Source organism: Amphiura filiformis, chromosome 9, assembly GCF_039555335.1.
Source record: "Amphiura filiformis chromosome 9, Afil_fr2py, whole genome shotgun sequence".
Lineage (NCBI taxonomy): Eukaryota > Metazoa > Echinodermata > Ophiuroidea > Amphilepidida > Amphiuridae > Amphiura > Amphiura filiformis.
Window position 1 is genome coordinate 39,774,420 of NC_092636.1, and position 19,360 is coordinate 39,793,779.

The 19,360-nt window shown below is 35.8% G+C and overlaps 1 protein-coding gene across 2 annotated transcripts in view; it reads left to right on the plus strand.

Annotated features, from left to right (window-relative positions):
* LOC140160982 (zeta-sarcoglycan-like) overlaps positions 1 to 19,360 on the plus strand; it is a 91,811-nt gene that overhangs the window by 17,220 nt on the left and 55,231 nt on the right. Inside the window, exon 1 of one of the 2 annotated variants that reach the window (XM_072184338.1) lies at positions 8,434 to 8,685. The exons of the other annotated variant lie outside the window; for it this stretch is intronic. Coding sequence (XP_072040439.1) covers positions 8,670 to 8,685 — 16 coding nt within the window. The 5' untranslated portion in view covers positions 8,434 to 8,669. Of the gene's footprint in view, positions 1 to 8,433; positions 8,686 to 19,360 lie in introns of those variants that run through there. 2 annotated transcript variants of the gene reach the window in all.

The window sequence follows — 19,360 nt, forward strand, 5'->3', positions numbered from 1 at the left end:
AAGCATTTGCGAATGAAATAAAATGATTTAGGGCCCTATTATGATTTCCGCCCTTATTCTATGTTTTTTTGTAAAAATGCGCATAAATAGCAACACACTTTAAAAGCCGCTTATAAGAGAGCGCACCACCAATGATTAAGCCATTGGATAACACAGGAAAATACGACGTTTGGATGCCGTTTGTCACTGCAAAAAGCGTAATATAGATCAAAAGTTTGGTATCAAATTAAAGCTTATCACGTGTAAAATATTATTCTTTTAACAGAATATATTGGTGACCATCTACTTTTTTTGCTATTTGGCGCAAAAAAAAAACGCAAAATTTAACCCTAAAAATCACTCAATTTTTGAAACCGGACGTTGTTCAAATTCGCCAAAACTTCACCTCTGAAATAAAATATTGGGATTTTTTCTCCGATTCTTTCATGCAGACACTTGTCGGAAGCAAATGAGCTGAAAACGAGCGAATTTTGACAATATCTATAGAAAATAAAGCCGCAACAAGCTGAAATAAGCGGTGGACTATTTTAACCGAATTTCACTGGTACATAGATCGTGGAGTGCTTTGGTGGTGCGCCCGCTTATAAACGTCATTAGTTATCAAAATCCATTTTTTTACATTTTGAAGTAAACTAGAGACAGTTTCTAGTCATTTCCCAAGATTTCATCCCTCTGCGACATTCCGTTCGGAAGAAATGATGCTCTAAAATCAGCTCCGAATCACCAAAAGACCCAAATTTCAACGTGTTTATCAACATGCAGAAGTTTGCAGAGGTTGGACACAAAATTGAATGTTTTATGCAAAAAGATAGTCTTTAATTTTAATTTTTTACTTGTGAAAAGTACTTTATGTGTGTACAAATATTTTGAATACCTTAAACATAGGCCTATTTACAAAATTGAGTCAAATTACCCCCCCTCTCGTTCTCTATCTTCAAACTAGGCCTACTTTTATTTTGGCATTTTAAGCAAAAATACAAGTTTTATACGTTATTCTGATTTGGTATAAATCTATAGCAAAAGCGCTCATATAAGTAGATTTTGATGCTTTTCTTAACGTCAGAGACTTGTATTTTTGGATAAATAAAAAAAATTTTATTGCTAAAACTAATCACAAACGTTATTTCAAGCATTTGCGAATGAAATAAAATGATTTAGGGCCCTATTATGATTTCCGCCCTTATTCTATGTTTTTTTTTTTTTTTTTAAACGTACATAGCAACACACTTTAAAAGCCGCTTATAAGAGAGCGCACCACCAATGATTGCGCCATTGGATAACACAGGAAAATACATGACGTTTGGATGCCGTTTGTCACTGCAAAAAGCGTAATATAGATCAAAAGTTTGGTATCAAATTAAAGCTTATCACGTGTAGAATATTATTCTTTTAACAGAATATATTGGTGACCATCTACTTTTTTTTGCTATTTGGCAAAGAAAAAAAACATGCAAATTTAACTCTAAAAAATCACTCAATTTTTGAAACCGACGTTGTTCAAATTCGCCAAAACTTCACCTCTGAAATAAAATATTGGGATTTTTTCTCCGATTCTTTCATGCAGACACTTGTCGGAAGCAAATGAGCTGAAAACGAGCGAATTTTGACAATATCTATAGAAAATAAAGCCGCAACAAGCTGAAATAAGCGGTGGACTATTTTAACCGAATTTCACTGGTACATAGATCGTGGAGTGCTTTGGTGGTGCGCCCTCTTATAAACGTCATTAGTTATCAAAATCCATTTTTTTACATTTTGAAGTAAACTAGAGACAGTTTCTAGTCATTTCCCAAGATTTCATCCCTCTGCGACATTCCGTTCGGAAGAAATGATGCTCTAAAATCAGCTCCGAATCACCAAAAGACCCAAATTTCAACGTGTTTATCAACATGCAGAAGTTTGCAGAGGTTGGACACAAAATTGAATGTTTTATGCAAAAAGATAGTCTTTAATTTTAATTTTTTACTTGTGAAAAGTACTTTATGTGTGTACAAATATTTTGAATACCTTAAACATAGGCCTATTTACAAAATTGAGTCAAATTACCCCCCTCTCGTTCTCTATCTTCAAACTAGGCCTACTTTTATTTTGGCAAAAAAAGCAAAAATACAAGTTTTATACGTTATTCTGATTTGGTATAAATCTATAGCAAAAGCGCTCATATAAGTAGATTTTGATGCTTTTCTTAACGTCAGAGACTTGTATTTTGGATAAATAAAAAAATTTTATTGCTAAAACTAATCACAAACGTTATTTCAAGCATTTGCGAATGAAATAAAATGATTTAGGGCCCTATTATGATTTCCGCCCTTATTCTATGTTTTTTTGTAAAAATGCTGCGTACATAGCAACACACTTTAAAAGCCGCTTATAAGAGAGCGCACCACCAATGATTAGCCATTGGATAACACAGGAAAATACGCACGTTTGGATGCCGCTTTGTCACTGCAAAAACGTAATATAGATCAAAAGTTTGGTATCAAATTAAAGCTTATCACGTGTAGAATATTATTCTTTTAACAGAATATATTGGTGACCATCTACTTTTTTTGCTATTTGGCCGCAAAGAAAAAAAAGCGTGCAAATTTAACCCTAAAAATCACTCAATTTTTGAAACCGGACGTTGTTCAAATTCGCGCCAAAACTTCACCTCTGAAATAAAATATTGGGATTTTTCTCCGATTCTTTCATGCAGACACTTGTCGGAAGCAAATGAGCTGAAAACGAGCGAATTTTGACAATATCTATAGAAAATAAAGCCGCAACAAGCTGAAATAAGCGGTGGACTATTTTAACCGAATTTCACTGGTACATAGATCGTGGAGTGCTTTGGTGGTGCGCCTCTTATAAACGTCATTAGTTATCAAAATCCATTTTTTTACATTTTGAAGTAAACTAGAGACAGTTTCTAGTCATTTCCCAAGATTTCATCCCTCTGCGACATTCCGTTCGGAAGAAATGATGCTCTAAAATCAGCTCCGAATCACCAAAAGACCCAAATTTCAACGTGTTTATCAACATGCAGAAGTTTGCAGAGGTTGGACACAAAATTGAATGTTTTATGCAAAAAGATAGTCTTTAATTTTAATTTTTTTACTTGTGAAAAGTACTTTATGTGTGTACAAATATTTTGAATACCTTAAACATAGGCCTATTTACAAAATTGAGTCAAATTACCCCCCCCCCCTCTCGTTCTCTATCTTCAAACTAGGCCTACTTTTATTTTGGCATTTTAAGCAAAAATACAAGTTTTATACGTTATTCTGATTTGGTATAAATCTATAGCAAAAGCGCTCATATAAGTAGATTTTGATGCTTTTCTTAACGTCAGAGACTTGTATTTTTGGATAAATAAAAAAAATTTTATTGCTAAAACTAATCACAAACGTTATTTCAAGCATTTGCGAATGAAATAAAATGATTTAGGGCCCTATTATGATTTCCGCCCTTATTCTATGTTTTTTTTGTAAAAATGCGCGTACATAGCAACACACTTTAAAAGCCGCTTATAAGAGAGCGCACCACCAATGATTGCGCCATTGGATAACACAGGAAAATACGCATACGTTTGGATGCCGTTTGTCACTGCAAAAAGCGTAATATAGATCAAAAGTTTGATATAAAATTAAAGCTTATCACGTGTAGAATATTATTCTTTTAACAGAATATATTGGTGACCATCTACTTTTTTTGCTATTTGGCCGCAAAGAAAAAACGTGCAAATTTAACCCTAAAAAATCACTCAATTTTTGAAACCGGACGTTGTTCAAATTCGCGCCAAAACTTCACCTCTGAAATAAAATATTGGGATTTTTTCTCCGATTCTTTCATGCAGACACTTGTCGGAAGCAAATGAGCTGAAAACGAGCGAATTTTGACAATATCTATAGAAAATAAAGCCGCAACAAGCTGAAATAAGCGGTGGACTATTTTAACCGAATTTCACTGGTACATAGATCGTGGAGTGCTTTGGTGGTGCGCCTCTTATAAACGTCATTAGTTATCAAAATCCATTTTTTACATTTTGAAGTAAACTAGAGACAGTTTCTAGTCATTTCCCAAGATTTCATCCTCTCTGCGACATTCCGTTCGGAAGAAATGATGCTCTAAAATCAGCTCCGAATCACCAAAAGACCCAAATTTCAACGTGTTTATCAACATGCAGAAGTTTGCAGAGGTTGGACACAAAATTGAATGTTTTATGCTAAAAGATAGTCTTTAATTTTAATTTTTTTACTTGTTAAAAGTACTTTATGTGTGTACAAATATTTTGAATACCTTAAACATAGGCCTATTTACAAAATTGAGTCAAATTACCCCCCCCTCTCGTTCTCTATCTTCAAACTAGGCCTACTTTTATTTTGGCATTTTAAGCAAAAATACAAGTTTTATACGTTATTCTGATTTGGTATAAATCTATAGCAAAAGCGCTCATATAAGTAGATTTTGATGCTTTTCTTAACGTCAGAGACTTGTATTTTTGGATAAACAAAAAAACAAATTATTGCTAAAATTAATCACAAAGTTATTTCAAGCTTTTGCGAATGAAATAAAATGATTTAGGGCCCTATTATGATTTCCGCCCTTATTCTATGTTTTTTTTGTAAAAATGCTTGCGTACATAGCAACACACTTTAAAAGCCGCTTATAAGAGAGCGCACCACCAATGATTAAGCCATTGGATAACACAGGAAAATACGCGTTTGGATGCCGTTTGTCACTGCAAAAACGTAATATAGATCAAAAGTTTGGTATCAAATTAAAGCTTATCACGTGTAGAATATTATTCTTTTAACAGAATATATTGGTGACCATCTACTTTTTTTGCTATTTGGCATAAAGAAAAAAAAGCGTGCAAATTTAACCCTAAAAAATCACTCAATTTTTGAAACCGGACGTTGTTCAAATTCGCGCCAAAACTTCACCTCTGAAATAAAATATTGGGATTTTTTCTCCGATTCTTTCATGCAGACACTTGTCGGAAGCAAATGAGCTGAAAACGAGCGAATTTTGACAATATCTATAGAAAATAAAGCCGCAACAAGCTGAAATAAGCGGTGGACTATTTTAACCGAATTTCACTGGTACATAGATCGTGGAGTGCTTTGGTGGTGCGCCCTCTTATAAACGTCATTAGTTATCAAAATCCATTTTTTACATTTTGAAGTAAACTAGAGACAGTTTCTAGTCATTTCCCAAGATTTCATCCTCTCATGACATTCCGTTCGGAAGAAATGATGCTCTAAAATCAGCTCCGAATCACCAAAAGACCCAAATTTCAACGTGTTTATCAACATGCAGAAGTTTGCAGAGGTTGGACACAAAATTGAATGTTTTATGCAAAAAGATAGTCTTTAATTTTAATTTTTTTACTTGTGAAAAGTACTTTATGTGTGTACAAATATTTTGAATACCTTAAACATAGGCCTATTTACAAAATTGAGTCAAATTACCCCCCCCCCCCCTCTCGTTCTCTATCTTCAAACTAGGCCTACTTTTATTTTGGCATTTTAAGCAAAAATACAAGTTTTATACGTTATTCTGATTTGGTATAAATCTATAGCAAAAGCGCTCATATAAGTAGATTTTGATGCTTTTCTTAACGTCAGAGACTTGTATTTTTGGATAAATAAAAAAATTTTATTGCTAAAACTAATCACAAACGTTATTTCAAGCATTTGCGAATGAAATAAAATGATTTAGGGCCCTATTATGATTTCCGCCCTTATTCTATGTTTTTTTGTAAAAATGCGCGTACATAGCAACACACTTTAAAAGCCGCTTATAAGAGAGCGCACCACCTATGATTGCGCCATTGGATAACACAGGAAAATACGAACGTTTGGATGCCGTTTTGTCACTGCAAAAACGTAATATAGATCAAAAGTTTGGTATCAAATTAAAGCTTATCACGTGTAGAATATTATTCTTTTAACAGAATATATTGGTGACCATCTACTTTTTTTTTTATTTTTCCGCAAAGAAAAACCTCCCAATTTAACCCTCAAAAATCACTCAATTTTTGAAACCGGACGTTGTTCAAATTCGCGCCAAAACTTCACCTCTGAAATAAAATATTGGGATTTTTTCTCCGATTCTTTCATGCAGACACTTGTCGGAAGCAAATGAGCTGAAAACGAGCGAATTTTGACAATATCTATAGAAAATAAAGCCGCAACAAGCTGAAATAAGCGGTGGACTATTTTAACCGAATTTCACTGGTACATAGATCGTGGAGTGCTTTGGTGGTGCGCCCTCTGATATTTAAATGCAATGATCTTTATGACATTCTAAACTAAACATGTTTAAAATATTCTAATATTCATTTAAGGTCATTCAGGGGTCATAAAAGGGTCAAAGGTCAAGTTTTCAAAAATGCTCCAATTGAGCTGATATTTAAATGCAATGATCTTTATGCCATTCTAAACATGTTTAAAATATTTTAATATTTCATTTAAAGGAGGATTTCGTGATCCTAGCATCCTCTTTTTATGACATTTTTCAATAGATATCCACGAAAAAAGCTTATTTCCAAAATTTCAGTTGATTCCGATTTTGCGTTTGCGAGTTATGCATGATTATGTGTATTACACTGCTCCATAGACAATGTGTTGTAATTTCGTTCTGGTGCACCAGAACGAAATTCAAATTTGGGGATATTTTTGCTAAACAAATTAATCTGCAAGAAATATTTGGTACATAAACATTATGTAGCCAGAGGTATCCAGTGGTGTAAAAATCTCAACTTTTTTTGGGAAAAGTGGGGGGATGAGGCTGTGGATCACAAAATCCCCCTTTAAGGGCATTAAGGTGTTATAAAGGCAGGGATGCAAATTGTGCGGGAGCGGGGAGCACCGCTCCTAGGAAATGACAGTCAAAATTAAGGAAATAATGCCTTGGGAAGAAAAAAGAAAGAGAGGAAAAAAGAGGGAGGGAGAAGAAAAGAAAAGCGGAGAGGAAGAGGGAAAAAGAAGAAAAAAAACAGAAGAGGATTGAGGTTGAAGATTATGTAGAGGGAGACAGATCTCAGCAAAAAATAACAAGTTATTAATAGGCTATGAGGCAGTGAAGACTGGTTGTGCAAAATTTGGAGGAATTCATAGCAAAATGAGGAAGGTGTTGGTGTTAGAATACGGAAATTAGTTTATAATGCATATTATGAGGACGTTTATAATTCATCACCAGAGGAGGTATTCAATGTAATATAACAGGAAAAACAGGGAAACTGAGGAAATTTATAGAGAGGCGGCAACTAATAGATTCAGTGTATCAATACTAATGCCAGTGAGGAGAGGACGACCTGAAAAATATTGAGGAAATTTAAAAGAAGAACCATAAAGCACTGAACAAGTTGTGCTCCATCTGAATAAAAATGACAGAGGAAATGGGGGGGCACGCATTCTCACAATAAGGGCTTTTTTGGGATCTCGAAGACTTAACATAATATGTTGCTAGGCTGAAAATACACACTACATGTATGTTACCATTCTCATCTTTTGAAGTGCATGATAAAGCTATTTTATGTCTGGTATGATTGAGGAAATCTTGAGCCTAAAAACCTTGCTCCTGAGGAAGAAATCACAATTTGCACCCCTGTATAAAGGGGTGATACATATACCACAATATACTGCCAAATCCCCATGGTTCAGCTATGGTGCGGTAACCGCTCTAGTTTATAGAGTGTTTTATTTAAATGGCACCCCATAAATGTGTGCCAAAAATCGCTCGCTTAAGAATGAAGCACAAATTTGGTAACTAGGGGATTGACCTGTCATTAGTTGCATGGATGTATAGTGTTGTATGCAATATGCATGCAACTCTGTGATACATGCACACGATCACAGTATGTGCAACTGAAGTTTCATTTCTTTGGATTAAGGGGAGTTCTCATAATGTTTTATTTTTTTGCTAAATAAAATTAGTTTTAGTTATAAAATAATACCGAGAATTGTTGTTTTTATTAATGTCTCTCATGAATGTCATAGAAGATAGGCATAGGCATATCCACTATGCACCCACAATGACTACTCTAAATATTTTACTTGAAATATTGTCATTGACATGATATCATACAAAAGACGATAACTAAAAAAAAAAGCAATTCCTATCTTTTATTCTTTAATTAAATTGTGAGATAAAATCTTGACTCTATCTGAGACTGATGTTTATAAAAATACATACATTTGTACAACATACAGCTGTCTCATTCACTCCATATTTATGACTAACGGATCTGTATTTGAATTGTAACTTACTAACTTTGATCTCAGCGTACAAAATAAAGTGCAGTCTATCTTTTAAAAACATTGAATGTGAAGTGGGAAAACCAAATTAAGGTGGATAACGTCTCTGCAGGAAGTTAATTTATTCCTACACTTACTCATTTCCTTCTGCAAGAAGTATTATGGGAGGTTTCAACCCACGAATCTTAACTTAAAAACAAAATGGTGGACAACTAAAATGCCTCAAGTCAAGGAATAGAGTTGCTGCATGATTGCTGGGTTGAGTGGCTGTGTCCTGTCACTTTATAGGGAATTACTTGGACGATTTCAAGTTGTGTCACTGAGCAAGAAGTATTGAACTAGGAAGTGAAGTGTGGCGTTGGCATTTACAGAGGTGGCTTGGTTGACTTGTTTTGTGTGAATCACATGGGACGTATATTGTAAGCAATGGAGCCGGCACAGGGTATGTACAGTATACGACTATACGTCAAGTTTTGCGGTTAAAAACTTTCTATAACATATATCATAATTTTAGTTGTGATATGTGTTGTTTGTTGAAAGTCTTTACAGTGTAATTCCTATGAAAAGAAAATATGTTAAACATCCAAACTATAGATTATATTTAAATCTCAAGTACGTTGAATTATGATAAAAGAGTGCTGATAATGATAGCTAGCTTGATCTAGGTGACTGGAATCATCCAACATTGCACTGCATGTCTTCTTTTTGGCCCATTTAACACCAAAATTTACCATGATTAACAATGTAAAATTGCAAATGACCTATGTCATAAAGACAACAGGACTCTAAAATAATATCAAAATGCATTGAATTTGAATGCATTTTGATATCATTAATAGAGTATGACATGAAAACAAAGTATCAATTTTCATATTAAAAATACAAAACACCATGCAAAATTCAATTTTTTTTTAGGTCAACCATGAATGATCCAAGCATTTAGGTCTAGGTCCAGGGACACTACAAAACCGAATTTTTAAATTTTTTTTTTTTTTGAATTTGGTGCCGGGCAGGGTATTTCCTGCCGGGTAATGTAATCTCGGCGGTACCCGCTAGCCCACCAAAATGCTAGCCTTAGTGGGAAGGCTATACGGTCTTTCTTAAAATATTGCCATGATGTATAGGGATCTTGCATTCTATACCACCTGTGTTGTCATCCACTACTAAAAGAATTGCACCTGCCTCACTTTATACTCCCAAAAAAGATGCAATTTATACCATCAGAAACCTAGGACTGCATAATGTTTGTGTGCATGACCTTACTTGCTGATTCTGTCATTTGACAAAGACATCGCTTGTATTTTCTGACTGTCAACAGACAGAAATTACAACACAGTGGCCTATGGGGCATTTGAATACATTCAATTATAAATGCATTTATAACTCGCTAATTCAGTCAGTCTGAATCAACGGAAATTTGTTAAGCTTTTTTCGTTGGTATCTATTGAATCATATCCTAACTAGAGGATGATAGAATCATGAAATGCACCTTAAGTATAAAAAAACTATTTCTGAAAAATATGTCACAAACTTTTACAGTTTAGATTTGTACAGTGCATTGACTGGAATTTGTTGAACATAGTAAATAAAAAGCAATGGAATTGAAATGCAGGTGACATTGCAGTACATTGGACAGGGAGGCAAGTAGGTAGGCTGTGTGATTTAATAAAAATACTAGCACATCCTCCCACAGGTTGACTGCTATAAGCTGCCAAAAAGAAGGCAATCGAGCAATGGCCAATTAGAGCAGCAAGTTGACCCACTTCCACTGTCATGAAGCCAGCTAGCAGGCTTGCCTGGCATGGGTATTGCGAGTTTTCATGATGTTGAATATTGCAGCACGTGAGAGAAATGGTTACGGTTGTTGAAGATGTGGAATCAAATGTAAATAACCGGTCGGAGATGCATTGAATTGAATTATTGCACTCTGGTATTTAGGCATGTTGGAAAACATTGACGTGTTTGGATATAAACAGCTCATGGGACTGGTGTTGTTGGGGGATGATCTGTGACTGTACAGACAGTATCAAAATGATTGATACCAATCAGTTTTGATGGTTATTGAAAAATGACCAAATGAAACATATTAGGGATCCTCTTGATATGACCATAATTATATAACTACTTATGACATGACATTAATTAACAATTTATGTGAATCCTATGTTACATTTTGAGGCGGCAGTCATGTTCGTAATCACTGGAAACTGGGCGACAACTCTCTACTCCAAAGGTTCCCTAGTCCGTTAAGACCCCTTAGTCCGAAGGGTCGCTAGTTCAAACACGTAATTTACCATTCGCTAGTCCGAATTCTGAAGAAAGTTTGCTGGTCCGAATATCGGGTTCTCTAGTCTGAGGGTTCGCTAGTCTGAATAATAAATAAGGTTCTCTAGTCCGAATATAGAATAAGGCTCGCTAACCCTAATGCTGAACCTAACACTAACCCTTATTCTATATTCAGATTTAATTTGGTTTTCAGACTAGCAATCCTTTGGACTAGAGAACCTTCGGAATAGCGACCCTTCGGACTAGAGAGAAGTCACAGGAAACTGATGGGTACCAACTGAATACATACTATACATGTACATGTGAGGAAATTCTTGTTAAATGCTTCACTCATCTTGCTCATAGTTTGTATGACTAAACATTTTGAGATTTTTAGTTTATAGTTATAAGTAGATGATTTTAAAGATTGTAATTTTAACATTTCATTTATTTATTTGTTTATTCGTTTTATTTATGTGTTTATTTATTTAGCTTATTTGCTTTTAAATACACAAGAGCATTATTTATATTGTAGCTTGTTGAGTTGTGTGTGTGCAGCCTCAGATATGACAAGAAAACATGTCACGCACAACATGCCATGTCAAATATATCATGTTTATTTCACGCTATATTTATCCTGAAGCAACAGATGCTGACAACATGATATAAGTTACCTTTCTGGTCAAAATCTACAATATTTCTGATTGTAGAATGAATTTATGCCAATGCAGTAGAGCGCTTTTCCCAATGCACTGAACAGGGAATTCTCTTCCTCGTTGCTCATCAGCGACAGTGTAAATTCACCTTACGAGATATTCGATAAAAAAGCAGGTCAATGCACCCAATATATTCTGGGGCCTGTTTCACAAGCACTTACGACTGATCTTACCAGGCGTGTAGCAAGGTGACAAAACATGAGGCACCCAAAGTTACGATCCGGAAAGCGGAGTGAGCGAAGTTGCAAAACAGTGGGGCACCCATGCCACTGCTTGCAACGTGCTTGGATCTTACAATTGATTTAATAGGGACTTTGATAAATCAACCGTAAAAAGCTTGATCATAAGGCTATGTGAAATGGGCTCCAGGTGTCATCCCCACAAGAGAGAGGGGGGAGAGTGGGTCCCATATACATAAAACACAAACATCTTTGACCATATCAAGTGAGGTGAAATATGTGGAATACTAATGCATATGGTACCTATCTGAGTGTGCATATCGATTTTTGACATGGTCCGATTGAAATCAGAATCTGCGTGCAAACATTGCTTTCATTTCATTCTTCCCGGAATAGACCATAAGGTTACTACATGTATATAATATGATAAAGAAATTTATGTTTGTGAATGTCAAATTTGACCAAACTTGGGTGACATTTTATAGCAAAATACTTGGGATGCATTTAAGCATATCAGACAAATATATTTAGAGATACATACATAACGTGTAATATTTTAGTGGCAGCAGTGGGAGACATGGGACACCCCACTCCACCCTCTCCAAACTGGGGCTTTACCGACAGCTCCCTACAGCTCACACAAAACAAAATGGTCACAATTTTGGGCAACAAAATATTTTGCTTGGACCAGATTGTACTTTTCCCCATTTGAACCTAAGATTTAGTAGGCCAGCTTTTATTGGTAACACGGTTGTTGCCATGGTTTCATGCATTAGGAAAGTGGTTAAATTGGATAAAAGGTGCTAATGTCTGTGTTTAGGATGTAGTTTAGCTGTGCAGGATTGGTCATAATGTTGGCTATATTTTATATATGTCCAAGATTAGTATGATCTTTATTTACAGTAAGTTAGAGTTAATATGACAATATTGCAAAGTATAATGACTGGTTGGGAACACTAGCCATTAGTCTGAAGGGTTATTGGCCAAAATGAAGTTTTCATTATCAATTGGACCAATCAGCAACATTGTTAGAATAATTTCACCACACAAAAAAATTGGGGTGAATTATTTGCAAAACTCCATTCTGATTGGTGATTAAAGTGAAGATATCATGTAATTGACCAATCAGAGGCAATGTTAGATCAGCAGGTAGTGCTCATGGGGTTAAGGGGGGGGGGGGGAGGTTAGGGCACTCAGTTTGGTTTGTGTTAAGGTTCTAAGGGTTAGCTAGGCTAGGGTTATGGTCAGAGGTAGGATAAGAGTCAGGGTTGGGTTAATTCTATGATTTGAGCTTACATTGTAGTAGTAGGGTCCAGAATGGAAGTCCCGTTCTCGGGTTGAGTACAAGAAGTTTTGAAGGTGGTTTTTTATGGATTTGAGGACGCTGAATAAAATAAGAGGGGTCTGACCCATTGAAAAGTGTGAGGAACTCTCGCTTGAAGGCTTTTTTAAAATGGCCGCCAAAATCTTTTAAAATCACCATAACATGGTCAGAGAAGCACCCAGCAGCACGATTCTGATATCTATACATGTTTTCAGGGTCAAGGAATCCAATAGAGTCATTTACAACAGCCTAGGACCTATCATTCCAAGATGGCTGTCAAAATGGCCGCCAGTGAAAATTTACTTGTTTAGTCGGACCATGGTAAAGAAAATGATGGTCGGATGATGCAAGTATGTATGTCTGACCAGGGTCTTAGTGTAAGGATTCAGGTTTATGATACTTTTATTTTATTGAGTCTTTGGACCAAATGACCCTTCAGACTATCGACTTGTATTACCTAATGGCCCGGTCCCCGCACTCCGTGCATCCGCGGGTATTCATGCTCGTCGAAAATTTCGCAAAATAAGGGATGTTTTCAGATGAAGAAACGCGATTCGCGAAACACACAAAAAAGGGGTGTTTTTTCAAACCACATGTTCGCGAAATTGAAAAAAAAAGGTATTTTCATCGAGCAGCCTACACGTTTCTGCCAGAAAAGGGTGTATTAGAAATATAGTTCGCGTTTTAGCAAAAATAGGGGTATTGTCGAAGGGCAAATAATTCGCGAAATCGCTAAAAAAGGGGTGTTTTTCCCTAAAATGAGATGCAAAAGGGGTGTTTTGAAAGTTCACCGACAAGCATGAATACCCGCGGATGCAATGAGTGCGGGGACCGGGCCTAATGGTTCAACCCAATACCTTGAACCAGGGAAATGCCACTGCTTGAACCTCTTATAGAATACCCCGAACTCACACCATATAAAGTAGCACCTACCCATGAATCAAAATATTATACTTTGGCAAGACTGCATGAAAACATTAACATTTTGCAAATCCTATGAATCAGACTCCAAATACTGTGTCATGGTAATAATTGAAATCATTAATTGAGTTAACAAGCAGCCAATATCAGTATGCATTGCATGGTCCTATATTGCAGCTGTATCATGATTGATCCCTAGTGTAAGTCACATGTGACAGCTTATCCCTTATAGGCCAAATAATATCGCAGGATTTTTTTTTCAATTGACAAAATATGAATCCTACACCATTTTCCAATGGTATTAATCAGTTATCCTCTGTTTATATTACTTTATCAGGAATGAACTTTGAATCATTCCAATTAGTCAATATTTTGTGAAAATATTTTAGATCATCTCCATCTCTAAAAAACATATTTTGCAGCTTTTTGCCCTAAGAATTTCGTTTATGTTTTTCTTCAAACTGGTCACAAATTCACTAAAAACATTGGGGGGGGGGGGAATACATAAATCTGGTTTTTGATTACAACACCTTTCAATTATAGTGAACAGGAAGTAAAAATGGTCAGCCAACAAATTAGCTATATTGGATTTGAACCCAGAAACAAATTGGAAGCGAGTCAAACTTTGTGATTTTTGACTGGATGTAAAAAAAAATTTGATTGAAAAATAGCTTTTAACAAATGCCAGGGCATTCATTACCGAAAACATGGTAAGCCCTGCATTTTTCTGGTATCAAGAGCCATGACACTAGCAGAGAAATATGTGTGTAGATTGCTGAAGTCAGGATGATTAGTTTATCGTTTATTTATAATCCAGTAGGCCAAAGTAATATAAATTTCTAAGCATTTTGTGTTAGATGAGTCATTTGGTTTCTCTGACAGTGGGAAATCAAATTGTTGAAAGAATTGATTTTTTTTTACCAAAAGAGATCCATTATATTGATGTCTATCAGCTAAACTACTCTTTACAGACAAGTGAATGTTCACCCAGTAGAAGTAAATTTGCAAACAAATAAACATTGAACTGGAACATGACCGGCAAAGCAGGTAGCAAACTGTGTATGCTACAGGCTTGAAAGTCTGAGGCCCATGAGTTTCAATATAATATTGTGTCTAACAGGGTACAAAGTGAGGCTCACATTTGCCAACATTTTCTGATGTTATAATTTGTTCTTATGGGCAAAGAGAATGCATGTAAACATCAGTGAACAATTTTGAGGGGAAGAAACACTCCCTACCTACCCAAATTTTTACAGAAAATTAAATTAAAATACTGACCGAATAATTATAGTAAAAAAATAATAATAATAACAATAACAATAATGATAATAAATTTATAATAATATTTAAATTTATTAGCAGCCTCTAGGTACTGAATACATATAGACATAATAATGAAAATAATACAGACTCTGTTGCCATTTTTAAAATGGCTTTTTGTTTTACATAACCATTGCGACTGATAGCAATGATGTGTGATGCTATAAATTGGTCCAGATGTGTATAATAAATATGGCTACACATACCTTTTTACATTTTTACATTTCATAAAAAAAAAATTTCGATTTACTTTAAAAAGCGATAGGGAGAACTTGTAAGTAGTGGATTCTATGTAACAGTGAAATATCCCAATCTGCCTCTTGATCATGATAGCCTTTTATTGTCAAGAGTCCTCCATCCACCTCCTCATTAATTTCTTTCCTTTGCTGACCTTATACAGATTCAACAAGTAGCGATGCCATAATCAAAAGTAATCTATCATTAGTTTAATTCCATTGCATTAGTAATTAATTGAAAGGTTGATTAATGATAGCTTGAATCACGATACTGCAATTGACCTATTAATTATCTGTTGAAAATTACCATCATTGCTTAGCCAGGGAATGGCTTGTAATAAAAAATATCGTCTTGTGAGTTGGGGATATAGTTTTGAATTAGTAACAGGATATTTTTTCCACTGTTAGAGTAAATTGTAGCTACAACAATTTAATATGGTGTTGATTTTCAAAAAAATCATAAAGAGGTTTTTTTTGGCAGTACAGAAATGAGAATCTTTCTGTCAAAGTAGATTTTTTGGAATCAATCAATCCCAGGGGACCACTATCATATGTTACCATCCTCAAGCAGGCCCTCATGTTGACACTGTCAAAAAGTGTCATTTGTCAAAATGGCGCACCTAATGGCTTAAACTGGACCGGGGGTACTACCCTCCTCCGATATACCCTGTGATTCACGCAAGCTTAACATGATGGCAACTCTGCAGCCCCAGTTTGCAGCCATATATTTACACATTTCATGATCCTTTCGTGGCTCACCAAGAAAATCCATGCCCCGAGTTGCTGAAGTTTTGTATACAAGCCTGCCTAAATCTGATTTGGAGGTCAGATGTGCCATTGGCCTATGGTATTCGACCTAATTAGTGCCCCTTTTAATAATAAGTGCCCATACACAACAGCCTCTATTCAATGCTCTTGTACAATTCAACTTGATCAAATATTGAAATAAAATTGCCATCTGGCTTTGGAGTGTGATGATTTTGACTATAAAATTTGTGTAAATTCTCAATTTAACATAAATAATAAATGCATCTCCCCCCAAAATGGTCACTGACTTAGGGCACCTAGAGGCTAGAGCAATAATTATGTCAAATATGGAACCCTCTTTAGCAAAGGAGCCTGAAATTGGGACCCAAAATGTGGTCCGCGCAGTCTGTGATGTTGCGTAAAATCATTAGTGACCCTTTCCTGCATATTTCTACTCGAGAATGGTAACACATTGGGTTTGAGTGGCCCCTGGGATCAATCCACTGATCAGTAATTACTTGATTGATCAATTAAGAAAGAGATAGGGAGAGAACGAGACCGAGACAAAACAGAACAGACAGACAGACACACACACACACACGGACAGACAGACATTATATAATACTTCTAGTGCAGTGATGTCAACATGATGCGGCATCTTTAAAGAGGCCCCGGGAAAGAGGCACATTATCCAGCACTTTGAGTGAATGCTCACAATTTAAGGCCAAACTATTTGATTATGGTCAGCTTGGTTGTCAATTAGTCACTATGGTTACTGTATCAGTAAGCATCACTTTAAATTCAAATTACACATTTATAAGTTGAAATTGTGTAGAAGTTTAAGAATAAGGTTATTACTTATTCCCATCGTAATTCTCTGGTCAACAGCCCAGAAATAAGCACTAACTAAGCTTGTTTTACATTACTCGAATTTGATCAAGAAATTCAATGCTGGAGAACAGTAGTTTATTGCACCATGAAATTTACACCAAGTGGCTAAGTTCCGTGCAACGTTACCTGTTTGATGCCCATGGCAATAGCACACCAGCGCAGTGTTGATTTGTGTAAAACAGTGACAAAAGCAAAGTGCTTCGGGCCAGTGTACTGCACAAAAATCGCTTCCGTCGGAAAGTTGTAAGCATGGAGGAGTTTGAATGTGAAGTGCGTGGTGGTTTCTCCATCGCCGCATTGTCGCAATTGCCCGTGGATGTGTGGCCATTGGCAGGTAGGAATAAGCCATAGTGAGTATGTCTGTATTGGATTACAACATGTACTTGTAATGTATAAATGCTATTACCTGCGAAATAGTTCATACGTGTACATCTATATTATAGATTCAAATGCAAGTATAGTATACGCTACAGATTTTTTATTTTCACTTCTAAGTTTGCATGGGCTGTGTCACATTTAATCAAATATGTAATAAGTGTTGGTGCTGTTTGAAAACTTTATTTTTTTAAGTTACGCATATCTAGGCATTCTCTGAAAGCGGAGCGAAAATGCCGACAAAACTTCAACCAGGCAAGTGACCTGGTGAAGGGGGTTGCTGTCAGTGTCCGAAATAAGGAAAATATGGAGGTTGTCCCAAGGATAACTAAAGCATGAATTCTGCTTGTCCTCAAAACATTTTGGTTGTCCCAAAAATATATGTCATGTTTTTGAGTGCAATTTAGTGGTTGTCCAGGGGATAAGTACATATCTCAATATGGTTGTCCCCAGTGATTTTTGGACAAGAGGACAAGAGGATAAGTGCTTATTTCGAACACTGGTTGCTGTAGATAGCAGGTCTGGGTATTTGTAGAAGACAGCAAGTGTAGATGATAATCAGGTACTACACTGATAGCAACTGACTGTACCGTCTCTAGTCTTTTTCCCTGTAGCAGTGTATAGGCTTATATGGATTTAAGCAATGAAGTTTAAAATTATCTTAAAATTCTTTAAAATTACTGAAATATAAATGTAGTATTATAGTATATCACAGAAATCGGATTTCTTTTAGAATACCCTACCACTGTAGATTTTCACTGGGAGTCTTTTATGAACGACCCATACACATACACTGTGAATGTAAAAAATGGTAGGGTATTCTAAAAGATAGCCCAGAAATCAGCAAATTATGTGACTACAAAAAATTGTAGATTTGAAATATCGCCAGCCTGCTACGCTAATTGCGTAAGTCATTTTTTGTAATTTGTAAAATTAATGTAGCAGGCTGACGTTATGCAATAATATGTGGAAATTAAACACTTTTAATCAGGCGATGCAAAGGGATACGATATTTTGGTATTTGGAATGTTTCAGAATCTTCCAGTTCAAGTTCACAGGGACATGGATCGTTTTTATATAGATTTTAAAACATTGCACTTCTTTGTGAGATACTTTGAGATGTGTATCAAAATATTTAAAAAAATACATTTTGGTGAATTTAGGTTTAAGTTAAAAAAATTGAGATCCACAAAACAGAATAACTCTGCCAACAATAGGTTTGTGTGGAACATGTTTATAAATCATTTTGTTGTGTACTGTGTAGCCTATAGCATCCGTTGATCGGAAGGTTGAGGGTTTCAACCCCAGCGGGTGCTATCATGTTGTGCCCTAGACAAGACTCTTTTAAGAGGTTAAAATCTCAATTGTCTCTCTCCACCAAGGTGTATAAATGGGTACTGGCATGATATGGTGCTGGGAAGGCAAAACTGACTCCTTGTGCTGGAGGAGTGGCAACTCCCCCCCTCCTTCCACAACAAGTTAATTCAGGGAGTCTGACCCAAACACCAAGGAAAAAGAGATGAGCACTCCGCACGTAAGCATTGCTACAGCATGACGTTACCTTACTATAGCATCCTTGGTTAAGTACTTACTCACATCAAATATATGTGGCAGTCGGTCTGGGGACAAGTTTGTGTAAGCTGCATAAATAAAATGCAAATGTAGCAGTCTAACAGATATATATAATAATCCCATTGTCTCCTGATCTAATTACTTTATTGCGAGTGTCAAATCCAGCACCACACATGCGATACATCAGCATGCAACTCAACTGGGACTATTTCTCATCGCTACAAAGTTTGTACGGTGTATTTTACAAAACCCAAACTGTGATGCAGTAATGGAGTGTTAGAGAGCAATTAATGTTGATCTGATGATTTAAAAGAAACCGGATACCGTGTATGCTTTCCACATCGCTGTATAATTCGGGTATTTGGGTTATACTATCACACATGATTGATTGTAAGAATATGCTGCAGGGTACCTTTGATTATTTATGAATCCAATTTGAATCAATTGATTGAGATACATGAAATGTGCTTGAGTCAATCGAAATCCTGTCTAAATATTGATAAGCAAAAATGTATTGTAATTCAAGTATTAAAATTGCAGAGTTTGCAGAGCTAAACTATCCTTAATTGAA